Below are 19,567 nucleotides of genomic sequence, written 5' to 3'. Positions count from 1 at the left end.
CTATCCTTGAGGACCAACTTTTAGAAAAAAAGACTAACAGAATCCCACTTTCTATTAGAAAGCAGGCTGAGCGAGCCATGGTGGCTCAAAGTTTGGTTCTAAATCATAGTATCTAAAATTGTTTTCCCATCTTTTTCCCCTTCAAAAGGTACATGGTTTCTGTGAAATCTTAAGCAACAACAACAACAACAAGACTATTATATGCAAGTACAAACAAGAATTACGACCACACCTTATATTCTATAGGTAAGATATATTACTGTCTCCTGCTCCAAAGACTACTGAGTCTGACTACAATGCTTGACAGAAGACCAGAAATGACTTTCTGAACACTCAACTGGGTCTAATACAGCAGTAACAGGGTGGTTTCTACAGCAGTTCAAGGCTCAAAGGCCCAATTCAAAAATCTAAGTTGGCAGTTGATAGCACGCCCCAGTGAGGATGGTACTTTCCACACAGTTCCTTTATGGTCAGATGCTGAAGCCACATGGCTAAGGTTCAGTACATACTATCACTTATGCTAGGGAGTTAGGAGGGGGGAGCAGAAGATGGATCCACAAGAGTGAAAAATGAAAACTTGGGGGGCGGAGAGCAGTTCACTATAAGGACCTGAGTTATGATGCCAGCACTCATGTAACAAGCTGGGTGTGGTTTTACATACACCTGGAATCTCACTACTGTGGGGGAAGAAGACAGGAGAATCTTCAAGACTTATCTGCTACCAGTCTAGTGGAAATATCACACACGTCACATATGCCAGGAACACATGTGCATAAAAAACACATACAAACACTACACTTATACATAAATAGAATGGGAAAAGCAGTCTCTAAAAACACTTATTTTTAAAGAAATTATTTACATTTGATGTTCTAAAGCTTCTATGGTAAAAACCACAGAAGATGTCTAGTCTGAAAACTCTACATATTTTAACTGAATCATCATCAACATCCTGTAAGTTGAATACTGATATAAGCTGTTGTATAGAGCAGTAAGCTAAGGCAGACATTACTAACCAGCACTGCATACAGAGTCACAGCTACCATCACTGTCCGTACTTGCTGTTACCGTGTTGTAATGACACAGTGGTGCCTTTATTATGGTCTAGGTTCCTGTCATACATATATTAACTAGGGTAAGATCACTTATTCTCATACTGTATAGGACGCTTTCTGTGTTTGCAAATTCCATGATCCGAGGAGTCAACCTACTTTGGACTGGAAACAGTTCAGGGAACATAAACAAAAACCATAGGCTTGTATGCTTCTTGCGGGTTTTAAGATGGTGCACACACTATGTCATGTTAGATAATTAAGGTGTAGGAGGGGTGTATGTGCAATTAGCAATAGACATCTGTACCTTGAATTAGCAGTGAGGATGGAGAGAGTCAGAGGCAGAATCAAAAGGAGTGGTATTTTTTACAGTAATGCTAATTTCTAAGTTGATTAGTTGTCCTGGCTGGCTTTATGTCAACTTGACACAAGCTAGAGTCATCAGAGAGGAAGGTGCTCCAGTTGAGGGAATGCCTCCATGAGATCCAGCTGTAAGGCATTTTCTCATTTCAATTAGGGATCAATAGGGGAGAGTCCAACCCATTGTGGTTGGTGCCATCCCTGGGCTGGTGGGCCTGGGTTCTATTAGAAAGCAGGCTGAGCGAGCCATGAGGAACAAGCCAGTAAGCAGCACCCTCCATGGCTTCTGCATCAGCTCCTGCTCCAGGTTCCAGGCCTGCTTGAGTTCCTGTTCTGACTTCCTTTGGTGATGAACAGCAATGTGGAAATGTAAGCTGAATAACCTTTCTCCTCAACTTGCTTTTTGATCACAGCAATAGAAACCCTGACTAAAACAGCAGTCAAATGGTAGCAGTGTCATACAATAGGATCAAGACATTCAGGAGGAAAAATGGGAAAGGCTGAAGACAGTCAGCCATCTTTAGGTACTTTTTTTTTGAGACAAGGCTTTTCTGTGTAACAGCTCTGGCTATCCTATACTCCAGTCAGCCATCTTTATCTTAGGATTCTGCACCTGTGTTTTAACCAACTACATGCTGAAAATATTTGAAAAAAACCTTTGCATCTATAACCATGCACACTTCCTGTATAACTTTTTAATAATACAATTTAATGATCAGTTACAATATATTTACATTAGGTATTACATGGTGGCGCACACCTTTAATCCCAATATCCAAGAGGCAGAGGCAGGTGGATCTCTGTGAGTTCTGAGTTCAAGGCCAGCCTGGTTTATATAGAATATTCCAGCTGGAGAGATGGCTCAGAGGTTAAGAGCACTGACTGCTCTTCCAAAGGTCATGAGTTCAATTCCCAGCAACCACATGGTGGCTCACAACCATTTATAATGAAATCTGTACACATAATAAAATAAATAAATCTTAAAGAATATTCCAAGTCAGCTAGTCTACATAGTAAGACAGACAGACAGACACACAACAAACAAACAAATAAATAAAGTGCAAAGTGCAAGGAAGATTTAGGTACAACATTCTACCCAACAACATCAGTAAAACAGGCAGAGATAGGGTGTAAGAGTAATTAAGAGAAATGAGCACAGGGGAGTGAGGGATCCAGAACAAAAGAAAATACTATTTTTCTATATTACTCACATTCCTTAAATGATAGAAACCTCCAAATACAGAATATATTTAAAATGAAGCTGAATAATACAAAAAAAGGGCCAAATAGCAAACTGGAATTAGTTAGAAATTTCTGAAAAGCCAAATAGGTAAGACCATATAGCACAGTGCAGTAGTTTTCAACCTGTAGGTCACAATACCCTGGGGGGGGGGGGCCAGACATATCTAAATTATGACTTATACCTAGCAGAATTAGTTATGAAGTAATAACAAAAATTATTTTATGGTTTGGGGTCACCACAATGTGAGAAACTGTATTAAAGGGTTTTGGCATTAGGGAGGTTGAGAGCCACCAATATAGCAAGAGATGGGGTCTACAAGTCTATAGTTTCAAGATGAGAGCTCCTCCTGTCTCAGCAAGAAAGAAGGTGGTCAGAGGCAGGAAACATGGTTCCTTCCTGAGGGTTTGGAATCTACGCAGAAGAGACAGGTGAGGGGATAAATGTAGCAGGTGTCTTAGAAGACTGAGCGTTTGATACGTTTGATACAGTTACAGTGAAGGACAGAACAAGAACCAAGAGGAGGAGGATTATGAGGCCCCACTAAGTACTGAGGAAAGAACCATGGGCCAGATGTGGAGACAGCAGGTCAGGACTGTTTAACTTCACCTCTAGAGGGTGCTGGTACATTTCCCCCTCCAGTGCGCCTAACCTTCAATCAGTTAACCTTCAGGACCTGGAAAGTATAGGTTCCTGGGACTGGAGGGATGGCTCAGTGGTTTAAGAGCACTGACTATAGCTGGGCCTGGTAACATAGGCCTTTAAATCCAGCCCTTGAGGCAGAGGCAGGTGAATCTGAAGCCAGCCAAGGCTACATAGTGAGATCCTATCTCAAGGAACAAACATATAATGCTGGGCATGGTGACACACTTTAAACCCAGTGCTCCAGAGGCAGAGGCAGGAGGATCTCTGTGAGTTTGAGGCCAGCCTGGTCTATAGAGTGAGTTCCAGGCCAGCCAGGGCCGTTACACAGAGAAAGCCTGTCTTGAAGAGCAAACAAATAAAGAAAACATAAATGAACAAACAACAAAACAACTACCAACAACAAAGCATTGGCTGCACTTCCAGAAAACCAAGGTTCAGTTTCCAGTACCCACATGGTAGTTCAGGACTCTTTGGGCACCAGGCTCACACACATGCAGACATGTAGGCTAAACATTCAAGCATACAACACAAAATAATTATAAATAAGTATTTTAAAAAATAAAATATGTGGGGCTGGAGAGATGGCCCAGTGGTTAAGAGCACTGCCTGCTCTTCCAAAGGACCCGGGTTCAATTCCCAGCACCCACACGGCAACTCACAACTGTCTGTAACTTCATGATCTGACACCTCTACACCACGGCACATAAATTAAAAATTAAATAAAATATTTAAAAATAAATAAATAAATAAAATATGCTGTCAAAAGAACGAGGGATTCTAGAAATGTAACTACTGACACTTTATAGATATATTAAAAGGGGGAAGGCATATTTACTATTTTAGTAATATCAGACATAATTAATGAAAAAACCACAAGTCAAACCCCAGTATTTTTAACTCAGCACAACATGGTTATATATCCAATTTATTCTGGATGAATTACACTACTGGAAGAACTAATGTAGGATCATCAAACAAAAATAAAAGTGTTCTCATGACATTTGTCTTTACTCAACTGATTTCAAAACAAAATAAAGCATTCTTAACAACCAAGTGAAGGCATATGGGTTCTTAGAAGTCTATGTTGAGGATATATAGTTGGTTCAGTTGTTAAGAGCACTTGTTGCTCTTGTACAGGACCTGGGTTCAATTCCCAGTATCCGCATGGAGGCTCAGAACCACCTGTAACTCCAGTTCCAGAGGATTTGACACCTTCTTCTGAACTCAGTGAGCACTGGGCACACCCCTGGTGCACATACATGCATTCGGGCAAATACTCATACACATAAAATAATAATTAAAAAAAAAATGAATTCTATGTTAGTACAAAATCCTAAGATGCCAGGCCAGAGACGACCCTCTCATCAGTTCTAGGGTGTGGAGCCAATTCTGCACACCAGGCTCAGTTTAGTTCCCTAACCAATGTCAAACTCAGCTCTTCCATTTGATCATTTAAGAAAGTACTAATACTTATTATTCGTGTATGCGGTTAGGTCCATGCCATGGACACAGGTGGAAATCATAGGACAACTTTAGGAAGCCAATTTTCTCCTTCAATCATTGGAATCCTAGGAACCAAATTCCCGTTGCCAGGCGTGGCCGTGCACGGCGCCGTTCTGGAGGCTCATCTATCTGATCATTTACAGGTGTTTCTCTAGAGCACCGCAAAGATCCCGGTATCCAACTAAAACTGCACTACTGCCAAAGGCAGAGCCAAAATTATAATAACCTTAAGAAATAATTTGGCTTTGGTGTAGCAACATTATAATTTTGTCACTTTCGAAGATACTTAACAATTACTATTTTTAAAGTTGAATACTCTATAGATTAAAATGTTTTTAAATAAAAAACACAGGTACATGAAGGAAACTGTCACATTCTTTGGCTTACACTGTCAACTGAGATGTAATCTGTTTACAATGTACAGAAACAGTTCCATCATGTAAGCACTACAGAAGTCATTAGTGGGAGTAATAGTAATACAGAGTGGTGTGGGAGTTTGGTTAGAATGGCTCCCATAGGTTCATATATTTGAATGCTTAGTGACCAGGCAGTGGAACTATTTGAAAGGACTAGAAAGGTTAGGAGGTGGGGCCCTGCTGAAGAAGTGTGTCCCTGAGGGTGGGCGTAGAGGTGTGAGGCTTCCTGGGTGCTAACTCTGATTATGGCTAATTCTGTATAAAGAAAATGTCCACTGTGGTATTCTCCTCCAGATGTTTATGCTCTAAGATTGTTCCCCAACAGCAGCCAACTCTGCCTCCTTGTTCAGCTGTGTGCAATAACTCCATCTCCCTGCTCAGCTTTTCCATCTAAGAGCCTGGCCTACCCCGTCCCAGCTTTCATGTTCCTGTGTCCTTGCATCTGCCATTGCTTCACGAGCCAGGGTTCTGAAACCCAAGCCATGCAAGGATGCACTATATTGTATGTGTTAAGGTAGGCCAACAAACCATAGTACACATGCTGACTGTACACTCTTCATAAAATACACTTTTTGAGACAAGGTCTCGTGTAGCCCAGGCTAGCCTGAAATTCCCCATCTAGGTGACTCTGGCTTTGAACTTGTGCTCCTCCCTGTCTTCATCTCCCAAGTAGTAGGATTACAAGTGTGTGTCACTAATACCAGGTCTAAATAAAAGGTGAAAATCCTCAGAAAGATCTTATGTATTTTCCAGTGTATAAAGTTTCTTTTATGGTTCAAACATTATTTTATGGTTTTTGTTAATAGAAATTTTTCTACAACATTTCTCTTTCAAGATAAGAATACTTACTTTAATGCTATAATTATCATAAAGAAAGCTGAAATGAAATATTAGAAATGTTTTCCAACTTACCCCAATCACATTTTTTACAAATAGCAAAATATTCTATTTTGGTGTGGGTGCGTGTGTGCGTGTGTGTGTACACACATGTATGTGTAGGCTGAAGGCTAAGGTCAGGTGTGGTTTTCAGGTACCATTCACATCTCTCACCAGTCTGGAACTCACCAGGTAGGCTAGGATGTGAGCCTGTGAGCCACAGGGATCTTCCTGAATCTACCTCACCATCCCAGTGCTGAGATCACAAGAGCTGACGCTCTGTCCCCTTTCCTTTCCGGTTTACTTTTATTACTTTAACTTCTGTGTAGAGGTACATGTGCACGCGTGCTCGCTGAGTGAGTGCACAAAGGCATCCGAGCCTTGGAGTTGGGATTACAGGCACTGTGAGTAACCTGACTGGATACTGAAAACTGAACTCCAGTCCTCAGCAAGAACAGCAAGTGCTCTTACTACTCAGCCATCTCTTCAGCCCCTCAGCTGACATTTTACTTTACCTGTTTTGTTGAGACAGGGTTTCTCTGTGTAGCCTTGGCTGTGCTGGAACTCACTCTGTAGACCAGGATGGCCCCCAGCTCAGAGATCAGCCTGCCTCTGGCTCCCGAGTGCTGGGATTAAACGTGTGTACCACCACTGCCAGGTGCCACATCTAACATTTTAAACCTCTGTTTCTAGTGGCAAATACCCAGATTCTACTGAGTGACCATCCAGCCTGCACAGCATTCTTAGTCTAAATCATAAGAGCTGAATGTAACTGCACCCCTCAATCTTCCTTTGGAGAAGCTTGAATGAATGGATAAAAAGAATAATTTCTAAATTATGCACAGTATGAAACTGAAATTATGTTTGAAAATATCACTACCATTGACTTACAGTTTTCTTCTATTGTTTTATTTCTTTTTGGATACCCCACAGGAATAAATAATCTTAAATACTAAAACATACCTTGCCGTGTGGATCCGCGAACATTCTTGTGAAAATCTCACACAATCTTTTCAGCTCAACTCGACTGCCCCGCCCCCAAGAAAAAAAAAAGACTGATTAATATCCTGCTATAGGATTAAATCATTTAAAAGTAAGCCTACTGATAATTACAACAATGGCAAAAAAACCTTATACAAATTATTCCTGAGAACTGCGAAACCTGTGGGCCAATGCTGTGAACTGTAACAATAGCTCTGCAGCGACCCGCACTGTGAGGGCGGCACTGACACACACTGCATGCAGCGGTGGACACAGCGATCTTATTAGATGTTACAATGATTTCTTAAGTTCTATCTTTTTCCAAACTGCCCATTCTCTTTTCCATTTAAAATGACAATATTGCACCTAATGCTCTTGATATTATGATTTGCACTGAGTCATGAAGTGTGATATAGTACTTGAGAAATAATATATTAGGTAGTACAAAGATAAATATTTATTTTGAATTACATATTTTATTACTTCCTAAAGTGTATAAACAGAAATTGTATCAAACACCTATTAATTATCTGAATCTTTTTTTTTTTTTTGAGCCAGTGTCTTCGGTTGGCCTTCAGATCACTACGTAGATCATCCTGACCTTGAACTCAGATATACACCTGTCTCTGCCTCCTAGAATGCTGGGACTAAAGGCATCTTGTACTCACATACCTAGCCTGAAGCTCGGTTCTTAAGGGGTCAACTACATAGAGTTAAAACATCACATCAACATGGATAACAAAAGATATTAAGCATGAAGTAAATTAAATCACTAAGAACAGTGCTCTTGGGCTAGAGAGGCAGCTCAGAGATGAAGAACACTGTCTGCTCTTCCACAGGTCGATTCCCAGCAACCACACGTGCCTCACAACATCCATCTACAATGAGATCTGGTGCCCTCTTCTGGCCTGTAGCTGTTATATAGTGGCAGAACACTGTATAAAGAAAATAAATAAATCCTTAAAAAAAATGCTCTCCCACTCTATAATGCCACATAAAATTAGTAACTTGCTGACAGAACTTGCTTTGAGTAAAATACGCTTCTCAAGCCTCTCTCTGAGGGGTGCATGCTCATGTGTGGCTGTGGGGAGGTGCCTCTGTTGTCAGCCCTTGCCTTCCTTCCACCTGTCTGAGACACCAGACTAGCTGGCCTGTGAGTTTCCAGTTATTCTTCTGTCTCCACCATCCTTTCTTCCATAAGGATGCTAGAATCACAGTGCACTATTGTGTCCAGCTCTGCACGGTTTCTGGAGATCCTGAAAGAAGCACTTCCCTCAGTAAGCCATCTCCCAAAGCTGAAAGGTTTGTTTTTAAAATGTTTCATTAACTAGAGCAAGAAAATTACAGTAGCTTTAGTAAGTTATGATACTGGTAGCCCTAAAGGAGTATGGTTTAGGAAAACCTTTAATATAATTTCTGACACATTTCACAGTTAAGTCAAAAAAGGTGCTAGGCTGCTAGAGCAGGTATTTCACGACACTTCTCACCTTAGCGTTCTCTGGTTTTTTAACAAGTTCTGCAGACCCAGGAGGCCTTCTTTCCTTTCTGACCAGTTGGAACTAGCACATCTGTTGAGGACCTCTGCCACGTCTTCTGTTTGTCTCATGTAGGTAGGAATACTACCATTTCGAGAGCTGTAGGAGCGTTCTGAACACGCACTGGAAGCGTCGCTGTTGGCATCATCATCTGAGTGCATTCCGTATGACTCATACCTTCTTCGAGCAGGTTTTTTCTGTTACATATCAAGAACTCCATTAGCACTAGTTAAAAACAAGTAGGTATTTCATTATTTACTTGGCACAAAGGGACTGGCTTCTGTCTTAGCTCAGTGGAGGGCATGCTGCTAACCATTGTAAAGATAAGTGTCAATACTTAGTCTTTGTTCAGGAAGTGCTTTAGAAGTTAGTAGAACATGAACTATTTAACTATGAGAGTAGTACAGGAGAGGAGGACGCTGAGCACGCTCAGTCATGTCAGGTGGGAGATGCTCAAAAGTACAGGCTTTCTCCTCTACATGGAAAAGCAAGAACAAATAGAATGTAAATTAATAGAAACTGTACTAGAAACATGAGTTGATAATAAGAAAATACCACCTTCTGAGAGAAGTAAAACCATGATTCTTTTATGTAAAATACTCTGTTCTTTCCTGTCTATATTTCTTCTTTTCCATTTCTCTTGCCTTCCTCACTTTATGTCTTCAAGGTAAGTAAAGATTTTTAGGGAGCAAGATGCTTATATGTCCCTAGAGTTTCCAATGCAATGTCTATCCTAGGGCTTATTCTGTATGAGAAAGCAGTTGAGGCTCCTTTGATTTCTTGACCATAAGGCATATACCTTACTTGTTACTTATGCCTTTCACATTAAAAGTGGCATGAGGGAGAGGTAACAGCTTATTTGAGAATCCCTTGGAGAAAATGAAACAAGTGTACACACTCTGGTACTTGGATTTGGCCAGGGAGTGGTGGAGCTACTGCCACAAAACATACTAAGTGCAAGAACTCAAAAGTTCCAAGCATCTACAAATAGTAGATTTCTAGTATAAAATCTTAAAGATATACTATCTGAACATAAGTAATCAAATGGTTTTACAAGGCAGCTGTCATTACTAAATCTCTCCTACTGACCTGAAGATGCCAACTCAGTTTAGAATAACAACGTTGACTCAGATGGGCTCCAGGATAAATGACTCATTTCATGTATGGAAAAAGTGGCACCTCCCTCAGTCAGTATCCCCCACAGACAATCACAGCGACAGATGGACAGCTAAGAATTTTATTACTTCCACTTTAATTTTTTTATAGATGACTATTATCTGTTAAGTTGATGAAGCAAAGTAAAGAAGCTATGATATCATAAGACAAAATAGCGATGTCTATACCTTAGTCCGTATGTCTCCTAAGAGCTGAGAGCAGTCAATTTTTAAAGAGAGAAATTGAAAATAATGAAGAACATTTTGCTAAATAGCACAGTGACTTGGCATTAGCAATGCCCACGATTAGAAAACCCAGTTTTATAACACAGATATCAAAGAACTGTTTACTGTCAGGTTTATTTTTAATCTTCTCAGTGTCCTTTAGCTCAGAGAGAAACACCTAAGCTACAAAAACATTTCCATCACCAGTTTCCCAAAGAAACTCCAAGTATTTATAACCCCTTTGCCATTTGTAAATTAAACTTTATCTTCTCAGTTCAAATTTGATCTAGAAGTTGGAAATTTTCTATAAACTTGATAGTCAGATCTGTGCTAGGCAAGTGATGAAAGCGGAACCCTATGACTACAATTCTGACAGGATTTTGTGGCTGATACCTGCAATGGTGGTGGACACCTTTAATCCAAGCACTCATGGGCCACACATGGTGGATCTCTGTGCGTTCAAGGTTAACCAGGTCTATATAGTGAATTCCAGGCCTGCCAGAACCACACAGTGAGGCCCTATCTCAGAAACGAAAACAAAACGAGCTGGCAGGATGGCTCAGGGATCAAGAGCACTGGCTGTTCTTCAAAAGGATCTGGGTTCAAATCCTAGTATCACATGGCAGCCCACAGCCATCTGTAACTCCAGGTTCAGAGGATCTGACCCCTCTTCTGGCTTCCTCACGCACCAGGCTTACAAATGGTGCAAAGACAAGCATTGAGGCAAAACACCCATATACATAAAAATAAAATGTAAAATACTTTTTTGTTTAAACATGTCCATATAACTTGAAGATATCATCTTACTTGCATAAACAGCAACTCAAGAATGACCAAGCCAATCCCTAAAATTATGCAAGTTCAATGGCAAATCACTTCACATTAAAAAAAAAAAAAAAAAAAAAAAAAAGCAACCTGGATAACATGATTTGGGAATAGCAAGAACTGAAACATCTGATTTTTCAATTCAGAAGAGGTGAGCTACATACTCAGGGCTCAGAAGAACAGAGCGTCTAATTGTATCAGGTCACACTTTAGCAGCTGACCTAAAGACAGACCCTCAACTGTCCACTTTCTCTGTGAGGTCAAGGCCAGCAGGGTCTACACAGAGTACTTCAAGACAGCCAAGGCTACAGAGTGAAAAACCTGTCTCAAAAAACAAAGCAAAGCCCTACAAACTCAAAGTGAAGATAACCTTGAAATTACATGTTTCTAAGTATATGTACATGAATGTACCATTCTATCTGCCATAAAGACAACAAGATTTTTTTTGTTGTTGACACCTCATTAAGATTACTGGATCTGGCTTAAAATTCTGAATAGTTCTTCATAAGGATTGCTCATTTGTGTACTGTTCTGCTTCCTATACCTCTTAGGCTCTTTGTCTTCTTAGGCTTACTCTAAAATTTTCCGTCCCCTTTCACACTGACTTTGAATAGGAACATCAATTAGGGAAATGGAGAAAAGTACCAAGGCATCAGCTACCGCCTCCTCCACGTCGGAGCCTGTGTTTAGAACTCGCATAGCACTGACAGAGGATGACAATCGGCTTGACTGGCTGATCCCATATCCCGGACCTAATTCATCAGAAAAAGAAGGAAAACAGCTTTCAGTCATAAACGTAATAACGCAAGGGGCTGGAGGTGAGTTTCAACTCTTATTAAGGGGGGAGGAAAAAAAACCAATGGGACAAAGCATTTTAAAAGCAATATTGTATTTTTCTGGGCACAATGAGGTTTTGGTCAGGGAAAAGGCAATCAAAATTATTGACAAATGAGAAACAAATTTAAAGAAGAATCACTGTTTATTTGGTAAAACAGGGAGAAGATGGCTCTGCCAATTCAGGCAAGGCTCTCCAAATGAAGTGAACCATGAAGTAACACAGAACTCCCTCATCAGTAACAGTCGGGGAGATTTATGAAGTCACACCAGCAACTCACCACAAGAAAAGCTCTAATTATAATCTCTCCTTCAGGAAAACTGATTTTATTCTTTAGCTAGGATAGGCTGTTCAATAACCATTAAGTGACTACTTTGTGCCCAGTGCTCTGACATGAATAGACAAACTAGAGATGAACTCTCACCTGGCCACCAACTGTTTTATATACTTCTGTTTACAATTAAAACACTTCATCCACCATTTTGGTTTTTTTTTTTTTTAAACACACACATATAAAGATGAAGTACATAACTAAGAACATAAAACAATTATATATTTAAAAATGACATATTATATTTAAAAAAAGAAAGAAAGAAAGAAAAAAGAATAATAAACCAACCAACCAATGCCCATCTGCCAGTTAGAGAAATGCTAAGGTTGCTAAAGGGTGGAAGGATAGTTACTTAGGGGGAAACATAAGTGATTTACTCTCTAATAAATTAAATTTAAATAACAGAAATTAACTTTAAAATGAACATTATGTGATGAAAACAGAAAAGGACAAAATCTGAGATGAGTGCAGAAATGACAGTGAAAATGTACCCATCCTTCACCTGAGGCTCCACACACATCAGGGGCGTAGAGAGCGCCAGTGGATCTGGAGTGGTGTCTGGAGGCTGGAATAACAGGACCATACAAACCTCATCTATCACCACAGAAACAAGGAATAGTGGCAGCACTACTGTCAGGCAAGGAGAGTTCGTTAACAGCGGTCTTACTCTTGAAATTTAATGATCAGAGTACCGCCACATATGGCAACTGAACATTAACTAGCAAAATTGCAAGATCAACCCTGACACAAATATAAATTATACCTAAGTGGACAGACATAGGCCTATAGGAGACAAAAAAAAGGCAAGTATTCAAATGGAAGGAAATGTCAAAAGTACAAGCATGAAAACAAACAAAAACAAACACTTGTAGTAAAAAAAAAACCACTATGGTAACTAATAATAATCTTATCTCCTTTACTCTCAACACCTAGTGAGAGTTATTTCAATTTTATAGATTTGAATTTTTGTGCCCTTCCACTCATATGTTTTAAAATACCAACCATGTGGCTCTCCTCCATCTTAGCTGGTGTCCTCACCAGGATGCAAGCAGCCACATGGCTGGCAGCCATCTTTACTAAGGTGAAAGAGTACGTGTCATGTGACTTCACCATCTTCAGATGACCACATAGTAAAGCGACAACTATATATAAAACGTCTTAGTCCTAATGAGCTCTCTGTTTATCACTGTATCTCCTTTTAGACTAAGAGAACAACAGCAAGTCTCAAAATTTTGGATTGGTATGGACTTTTGAGTGATGGTAAAAATTCAAAGTTATATTTTGCTACAACATGTTGTATATGTGATTCAACTCTGGTTTAGAATATTCTGTATTATATGATGATACAAATGTAAGGTTATAAATGTCTATGGAGATTAACAAAAGCTAGTTCAAGATGTATGTCTAGCCACTTAAGTCCAGTAACTGGCTAACATCAACCTGCTAGAAAATTTAGATAAGTAACACTTTATGTTTGATAAATAAAGTATATTTGATAATCAATATTTATACATTCTTAAAGTCTACTCAGATTCACAGTAATATTTGTCTAACTTCTTTGTCTTTTAAGCTTTAGCTGTGTGGGTAAATTAAGCCATAGTAAAACATGCAATATTCTATAATGGTACACTATAAAAAGATCAATAAAGTTGTCAGTCTCTCTATGAACTGTATTTATAATTAAGAGTTTTACTTTGATAACTGAAGAACATTAATTCAAAGTTGTTATTTTTAAGGTTAAACCTTACAGGGATGGAACACAAAGTCCAAGTCTTATAAAAGCTACTAAATTATTGTAAAGTGTCAGGGATAATTAAGACATGCAGGTTAGCCGGGTATGGTGGTGCACGCCTTTAGTCCCAGCACTCAAGGAGGCAGAGGCAGGTGGGTCTCTGTGAGTTCAAGGACAGCCTGGTCTACAAAGTAAGTCCAGTAGTGTCAAAACTACACTGAGAAACCCTGTCTCAAGCAAAACAAAACAAAACAATGCAAGTTATCAGTCATGTTATAAATGATCAAATTCTTTTTTCAAATTCTTTAATGTGTTCAAAACTATATAGTAGCCATACTAAGTACTAAAGTAATTAACTACAGAAATAAGCTTTGTTTCCTGTATGTTTTCAAAGTTAAGCTTAAAACAAGTTACTAGAAACAAGCAAAATTTGTCTAGATATACTTAATAGAAAATGGTCCTCAAACACTTCAGGGATCTGCAGAATGTGGCATTTAAAATGTTTAATAAAAAAGTTTTTCACGCAAGAGAGGCATGCCAGCTCCTGGCAGCACCCCTAATCTCCAAAGGTGATAGGCACAGAAGAACCTCCACCTGGAGCTTGCTTTAAATGTGACAAAGCTGGCCACTGAGTGAGAAACTGCCTGTTACCTTGAGTGCTGCCCAGGACTCTGTCCAAACTGTGGACAAGCAAGACACTGGGGAGTTGATTGCCCATCTTTGCTTAGACAAGGTAGGCCAGTCATCCCAAGTTCCTACTCCACAGGAAAGTCTGTCAGATCTTCTGGACCTGCTAGCTGAAGACTGACACTGTGGGACCTCTGCCCCCAAAGACCATGGAGAAATCTAGGATGACTGTCCCTGTAGCCAGTAAGCCTCTGTTATTTTTAAAAGATTCAGAAACTGTGTGATCTGTACTTCCTGTTTACTCAGATAAAATTCATCCATCTCAGGTCTCTGATAATGCTGATGACTAGTGTTGCTCTTCCTTTATTTGAAGGAACTTGCTTTACAATGACTGCTCTCAGTAATCAACCACCTGTGTCTCCTGCTGAATAATTGAATAGAAAAAGGTATAAGGTTTATGTAAGGTCTAAGGATACAAAAGCTTAAGTTGTAAGGATCTTAAAAAAAAGACGTTTTAGGGTATTAATGTAAATGCAAGTTATAACTTAAGGTGGGTAAATATAAGTTATCAATACCGGAGGACGTGAAAGCTTAAGTGGTAAGAAAGTGACTTAAGGTATACAAAAAGAATAAAAAACATTTCAGATTCCTTTCCCATGCTATGCTACTGTTGTATTAAGACTTCAAAAACTCAGAGCTCTAACATTAATCAATGCAGTTCTGATAAGTTATTAGTTTAGTTCTGCTAAAGCACTACTACTACTATTGCCATAGTCACAAGCTCAAAATTTTAAATTTCCTTTGGTTGTCTTTTAAGCATAGACTTAAAGCTGCTTCTCACTGTGCTAAAAATGTCTGTTTAATCTATATACACCTTGTCTTTTGGATAGAGGGAAGAGGCCCTGTTTTCATGGTGTATTCACATGGTGTATTCACATTAAAAAGTGAGCTTTTTCCCTTTTGCTCCATGGGAGGTTTCTGTCCTTCAAGTTCTCCTCAAAGGATGACCATGCTTTCAGCCCAAAACCATTCCCCACATCCTATCACATAAAGGTGCGAGGCTGCTGCCTTTTCTACAATGTGGATCACAGTAATGATTACACATAGTTGCAATGTAAAACTTACCTCTTTTTGTGAAATTTAAAAACTCCAGCAACCTTCAGGGAATCGCCTTGAATCCACCTCTCTTGGGTCAAATGAACTCCAAACAAGTACTCTTGTCAATTAACAGCTGGTTTTCCCAGCTGCCTATTCCATTTATTTCTGAGAGTGGGATCTCTCTCCCTTTTCCTGGTTCTGGGTCTCTACTCCCTCAACTACCAGAACTATGGGCATAAAAGTTTCAATTGTACACCTAAGAGAAAGAATTTCCTCTAAGCTCTTTATCTTCTGCCCTAACACATACATCTGTTGCAGCGACCTGCCAGGTTCAGGTGCTCTCTCAAAATCTGTATCCAGGACAGCTTCAAAGTTTCTAGCCTTAGGTGGTCCATCCCCACAGATTGCTTCAACCAGGCCTGCACTTTTCTAGCCAGAGCCTGACAACCAGTGAAACAGCCAGCTCTCTCAGGACTCAGCTAGTATCCCAGCTTTCTTGAGTCCCCAAAGATACCATTACTCCTACACACCAAGAAGCAGTCTAAAGAGCAAAGCACACTCATTCCTGCATCATTATCACCTCTTCCTATTAATTTTTAATTAATTAATTAATTAGTTCTTCGATAGAGGGTTGCTCTGTTCTGGATTTGCCTTGTAGATCAGGCTGGCCTGGAACTCACAGCGATCTGTCTGCCTCTGCCTCCCTGAGTGCTGGGATTACAGGTGTGCACCACTGTGCCCAGCTTCCTCCCCTTTTACAATAAACAAAAAGGAGGAATGTTGCAAATCAGGCACCCCACCAGCCTGCCTTTCAGCAACTCAGTGTCAGCAGCTTATGTTACTCCCTTCCACTACTGACAGGTGTAGGGCATTTCCAGTTGCTATGAACTACCTGTTTTCCTATGTGACACTCAAACCCTGTGAAAGGTCCCTCTGGACATCACATCAGTCTCTCTTTTGTTCTCTGTCTCACTGTCTGTCTGTCTGTCTCATGTTATAATTCTACAGGTTTTGAATTCAAACTTCCTTTTTTTTTTCTTCTTCTTCTTAGAAACAAGTATATAGGCTACACTGGTCTCATTTGTGATCCTGACTCTGCCTCCCTAATGCAAAAATTAAATTTGATATTCTGAATTTATATCTGTGTGACACTGACTTGATTACAATAGGGATCCATTTATATAACGATTGACTTGCTCATTTAAGGTAAGTTACCAAGGCCAGAGGCATTATTCAAATGTATTCATTCCTTTGGACTCTCTGCTGAGAATGACAGAGCAAAGATACAATTGATGAAGAACACTGAACTCTAGGAAAAAGGAGGTTTTCCAATATTGGCAGCTCACTCACCAGGAAAGCAGTGTGCCTCGCTCTTGCTCAGACACTTACCGAGGGGCTGGAAGGAGCGGACCGGACTCGTGTCTCTGCTGCTCTCTCGACTAGCTTCCCGGCTACATCCCTGACTCACACTGGGTCTTGGAATACGACTGCTCCGGGCTGACATAAAATAGCAAGAAGAAACAGAAGGCAGAATTAAGCTTTTCAGATTTTTAGTTTTTTTTTTCCCTTTTCTTTCTTCCTTTTAAAGAACTGATTGATAACAAGCTTGTTTTAAGATTGAAAGTGAATTACTCTTTTATTCTTTACTCTTTTGAGACTGAGACTATGGAAGCATGGAGTCGAGGCTAGTCTCAAACTATGTAGCTTTCAATTTATATGCTTTTTTCACTCCTTATGAATAAAATCACAAAATACAAATACAGGAAAAATAATGTGCCAAAACAATCTGAGAGTACTGACTGAAGGGATAATATCTAGAAAACAAAAAGAAGCAAATTAATGAGGGTGAAAGTTCCAGAAACTCTTGGTGCTACTAAGTCTGTAGGCCGAAAGGCAGTCTCCAGGTGTTAACTGAATAAAGACTTTTTTTGTTTCTCGAGATTGGGTCTCTCTGTGTTAGGCTTGGCTGTCCTGGACTCGCTTTGTAGACCAGGCTGGCCTCAAACTCAGAGCAATCCTTCTAGCTCTGCCTCCCAAGTGCTGGGATTAAAGGCCTGAGACAGCACGTTATGAAGCTACAAAACCTGGTCCTAAATAGTTTCTGAGGAATTTGAGAATGTGTATGAGGCAAAGCAAATGAGTTGATTAAGAAAATTGAGATGGCTGGGCAGTGGAGGCACACACCTTTAATCCTAGCACTCGGGAGGCAGAGACAGGCAGATCTCTGTGAGTTTGAGGCCAGCCTGGTCTACAAAGCGAGTCTAGGACAGCCAAGGATACACAGAGAAATCTTGTCTTGAAAAACCAAAAAGGAAAGGGGGGAAAAAAAAGAAAGAAAAGAAAAGAAAAGAAAACTGAGATGATCCAAGGACGAGTCCATCCAAGCCAGGGGAGCAGTGAAAGGAATCTCAGAGTGGCAGAGGAGACAGGACCAGGCCACAGCCCATGCAAGAATGAGGCTCCACCCAGGAGGAATGAGGCTGACTGAGAGGACAATGTCACTACGGATATGAGAAGAGAATATGGTTCTTTTATAAAACTTTCAAAACAAGAAAAAAGTCAGCAGTTGCTGGGAGAATGGTTAGGGAAGGCTCACTGCAGCACCACAGCAGCCGGAGAGGGCTCTGAGCAGAGCTTGTTTCTGTGCAGCAGGAGCAGTCGCCTCCCACACTGCAGTCCTCAGTGCACTCTTGGAAGAGGTGGGGTCGTGGCAGATTGTGTCTTCCTGGAAGCAAACTTCATTCTTAACAAAATAAATACTCTGTATAACTCTTCATTTTTGTCTTTAAAAATAATTTGTATGTGACAGTCTTGCTATGTAGCCCAGGCTGACTTAAAGTTCACCATCCTTCTGCCTCTGCCCAAAAATTAGTCACTATGCCCAACACTTACAACCTAAAAAAAAAAACAAAAAACAAAAAACAAAAAATGTATGTGTCCATGTGTGTCTGTGTGAGACTGCCTGTAGAAGCCAGAAGATGGTCCCAAAACCTTGGAACTGGAGTTGCAGGTGGTTGTGAGCTGGCCAATATGGATGGCGGGAACTAACTCAGGCTCTCTGCAAAAGCAGCGAGTGTTCTTATCCACCAAGCCATGTTTGTGAATGCAAATGCATAAAGCTGACTATTATAAAAATTAGGTTAGCAAGATGGCTCAGGTAATTCCTGCCAAGCCATATCACTTAAGTTGATCCCTACAACTGCTCTAAGTAGAGAATGACTCCCATAAATCGCTCTCTGACCTCCACATGTGCTTGTGTGTGTGCACTCATACACACTAAATATTTTAAAACTGTAGAATTAAGCTGGTAGCTGTAAAATAGCAGAAAGGTATGAGAGCTAAGATATTGGTTAAAGCTGATGAAATAACACAAATATTCTCTAAAGCTATATATATATATGTAAGTTATCTAAAAGGCTCCATCTGCACATACACCTGCCCACCAGAAGAGGGCAGCAGATCACACACTGCAGATGGTTGTCAGCCACCATATGGTTCCTAGGAATTGAACTTTTAAAGCCTGAGCCATCATCTCTCTAGCCCTTACACAGCTTTTACAACAATGAAAAACTCATGGATAAACAACTGGAGTAGTGTGTGGATTTGTGTTCTGGGTATGACAAATGAAGCAGTGGCCTCCTTGAGACCAAAGGACACCATGATTGGTAAAGAAGGGAGAAAACGAGAGGAAAGGAAGAGAGAAAGCAGAGGTAAGTCGGTGACAGATTCTGGGCCCATCAAGATGATGTCGACCAAGCAACCTTTAAGCCTGCACAATCTACAAATGTTTCAGGCAGGAGAGAGAACAAATCCACCTTTACTGTTCATGCTGACTTCAACTATAATTTCTATTAGTGGAAATGGACGTGTTCTTGTCAATACACAGAAAGGACCAGTGGATTGCTGCTTTTGAAGCAGTGCATCCATCCAAGTCCCCTCGGAGGCTAATGCACACCCGGTGGACAGTGATGTGCACACACAGGACAGCCACACAGGACAGCTAGGCTGCTGTCTACAGGGTCCTTGCACTTGACAACGTTAGCCTTCTTTTCAAAGGTTTTACACTTTCAAGATTCAATTCATACCCTACACTTCAGCAAGCTGGTCTGTGATTCTCCTTGAGCATTCTAGG

The 19,567-nt window shown here is 40.3% G+C and overlaps 1 protein-coding gene across 4 annotated transcripts in view; it reads right to left on the bottom strand.

Moving 5' to 3' along the window:
* The window catches only part of Clasp2 (cytoplasmic linker associated protein 2), a 179,612-nt gene that overhangs the window by 43,014 nt on the left and 117,031 nt on the right, over positions 1-19,567 (bottom strand). For 2 of the 4 annotated variants that reach the window (XM_051140336.1, XM_051140337.1), the window contains exons 21-24: positions 16,825-16,932; positions 11,458-11,564; positions 8,561-8,805; positions 7,056-7,119 (exon numbers count right to left, since the gene is read on the bottom strand). In XM_051140336.1, the coding sequence (XP_050996293.1) occupies positions 7,056-7,119; positions 8,561-8,805; positions 11,458-11,564; positions 16,825-16,932 (524 nt within the window). Of the gene's footprint in view, positions 1-7,055; positions 7,120-8,560; positions 8,806-9,951; positions 9,976-11,457; positions 11,565-12,480; positions 12,544-16,824; positions 16,933-19,567 lie in introns of all 4 variants that reach the window. The other 2 variants (XM_051140338.1, XM_051140335.1) reach the window with 2 other exon arrangements.

Source organism: Acomys russatus, chromosome 32, assembly GCF_903995435.1.
Source record: "Acomys russatus chromosome 32, mAcoRus1.1, whole genome shotgun sequence".
NCBI classification, from domain to species: Eukaryota; Metazoa; Chordata; class Mammalia; order Rodentia; family Muridae; genus Acomys; species Acomys russatus.
The sequence above is the reverse complement of the archived record's forward strand: the minus strand, read 5'-3'. Positions and strand labels throughout refer to the sequence as shown.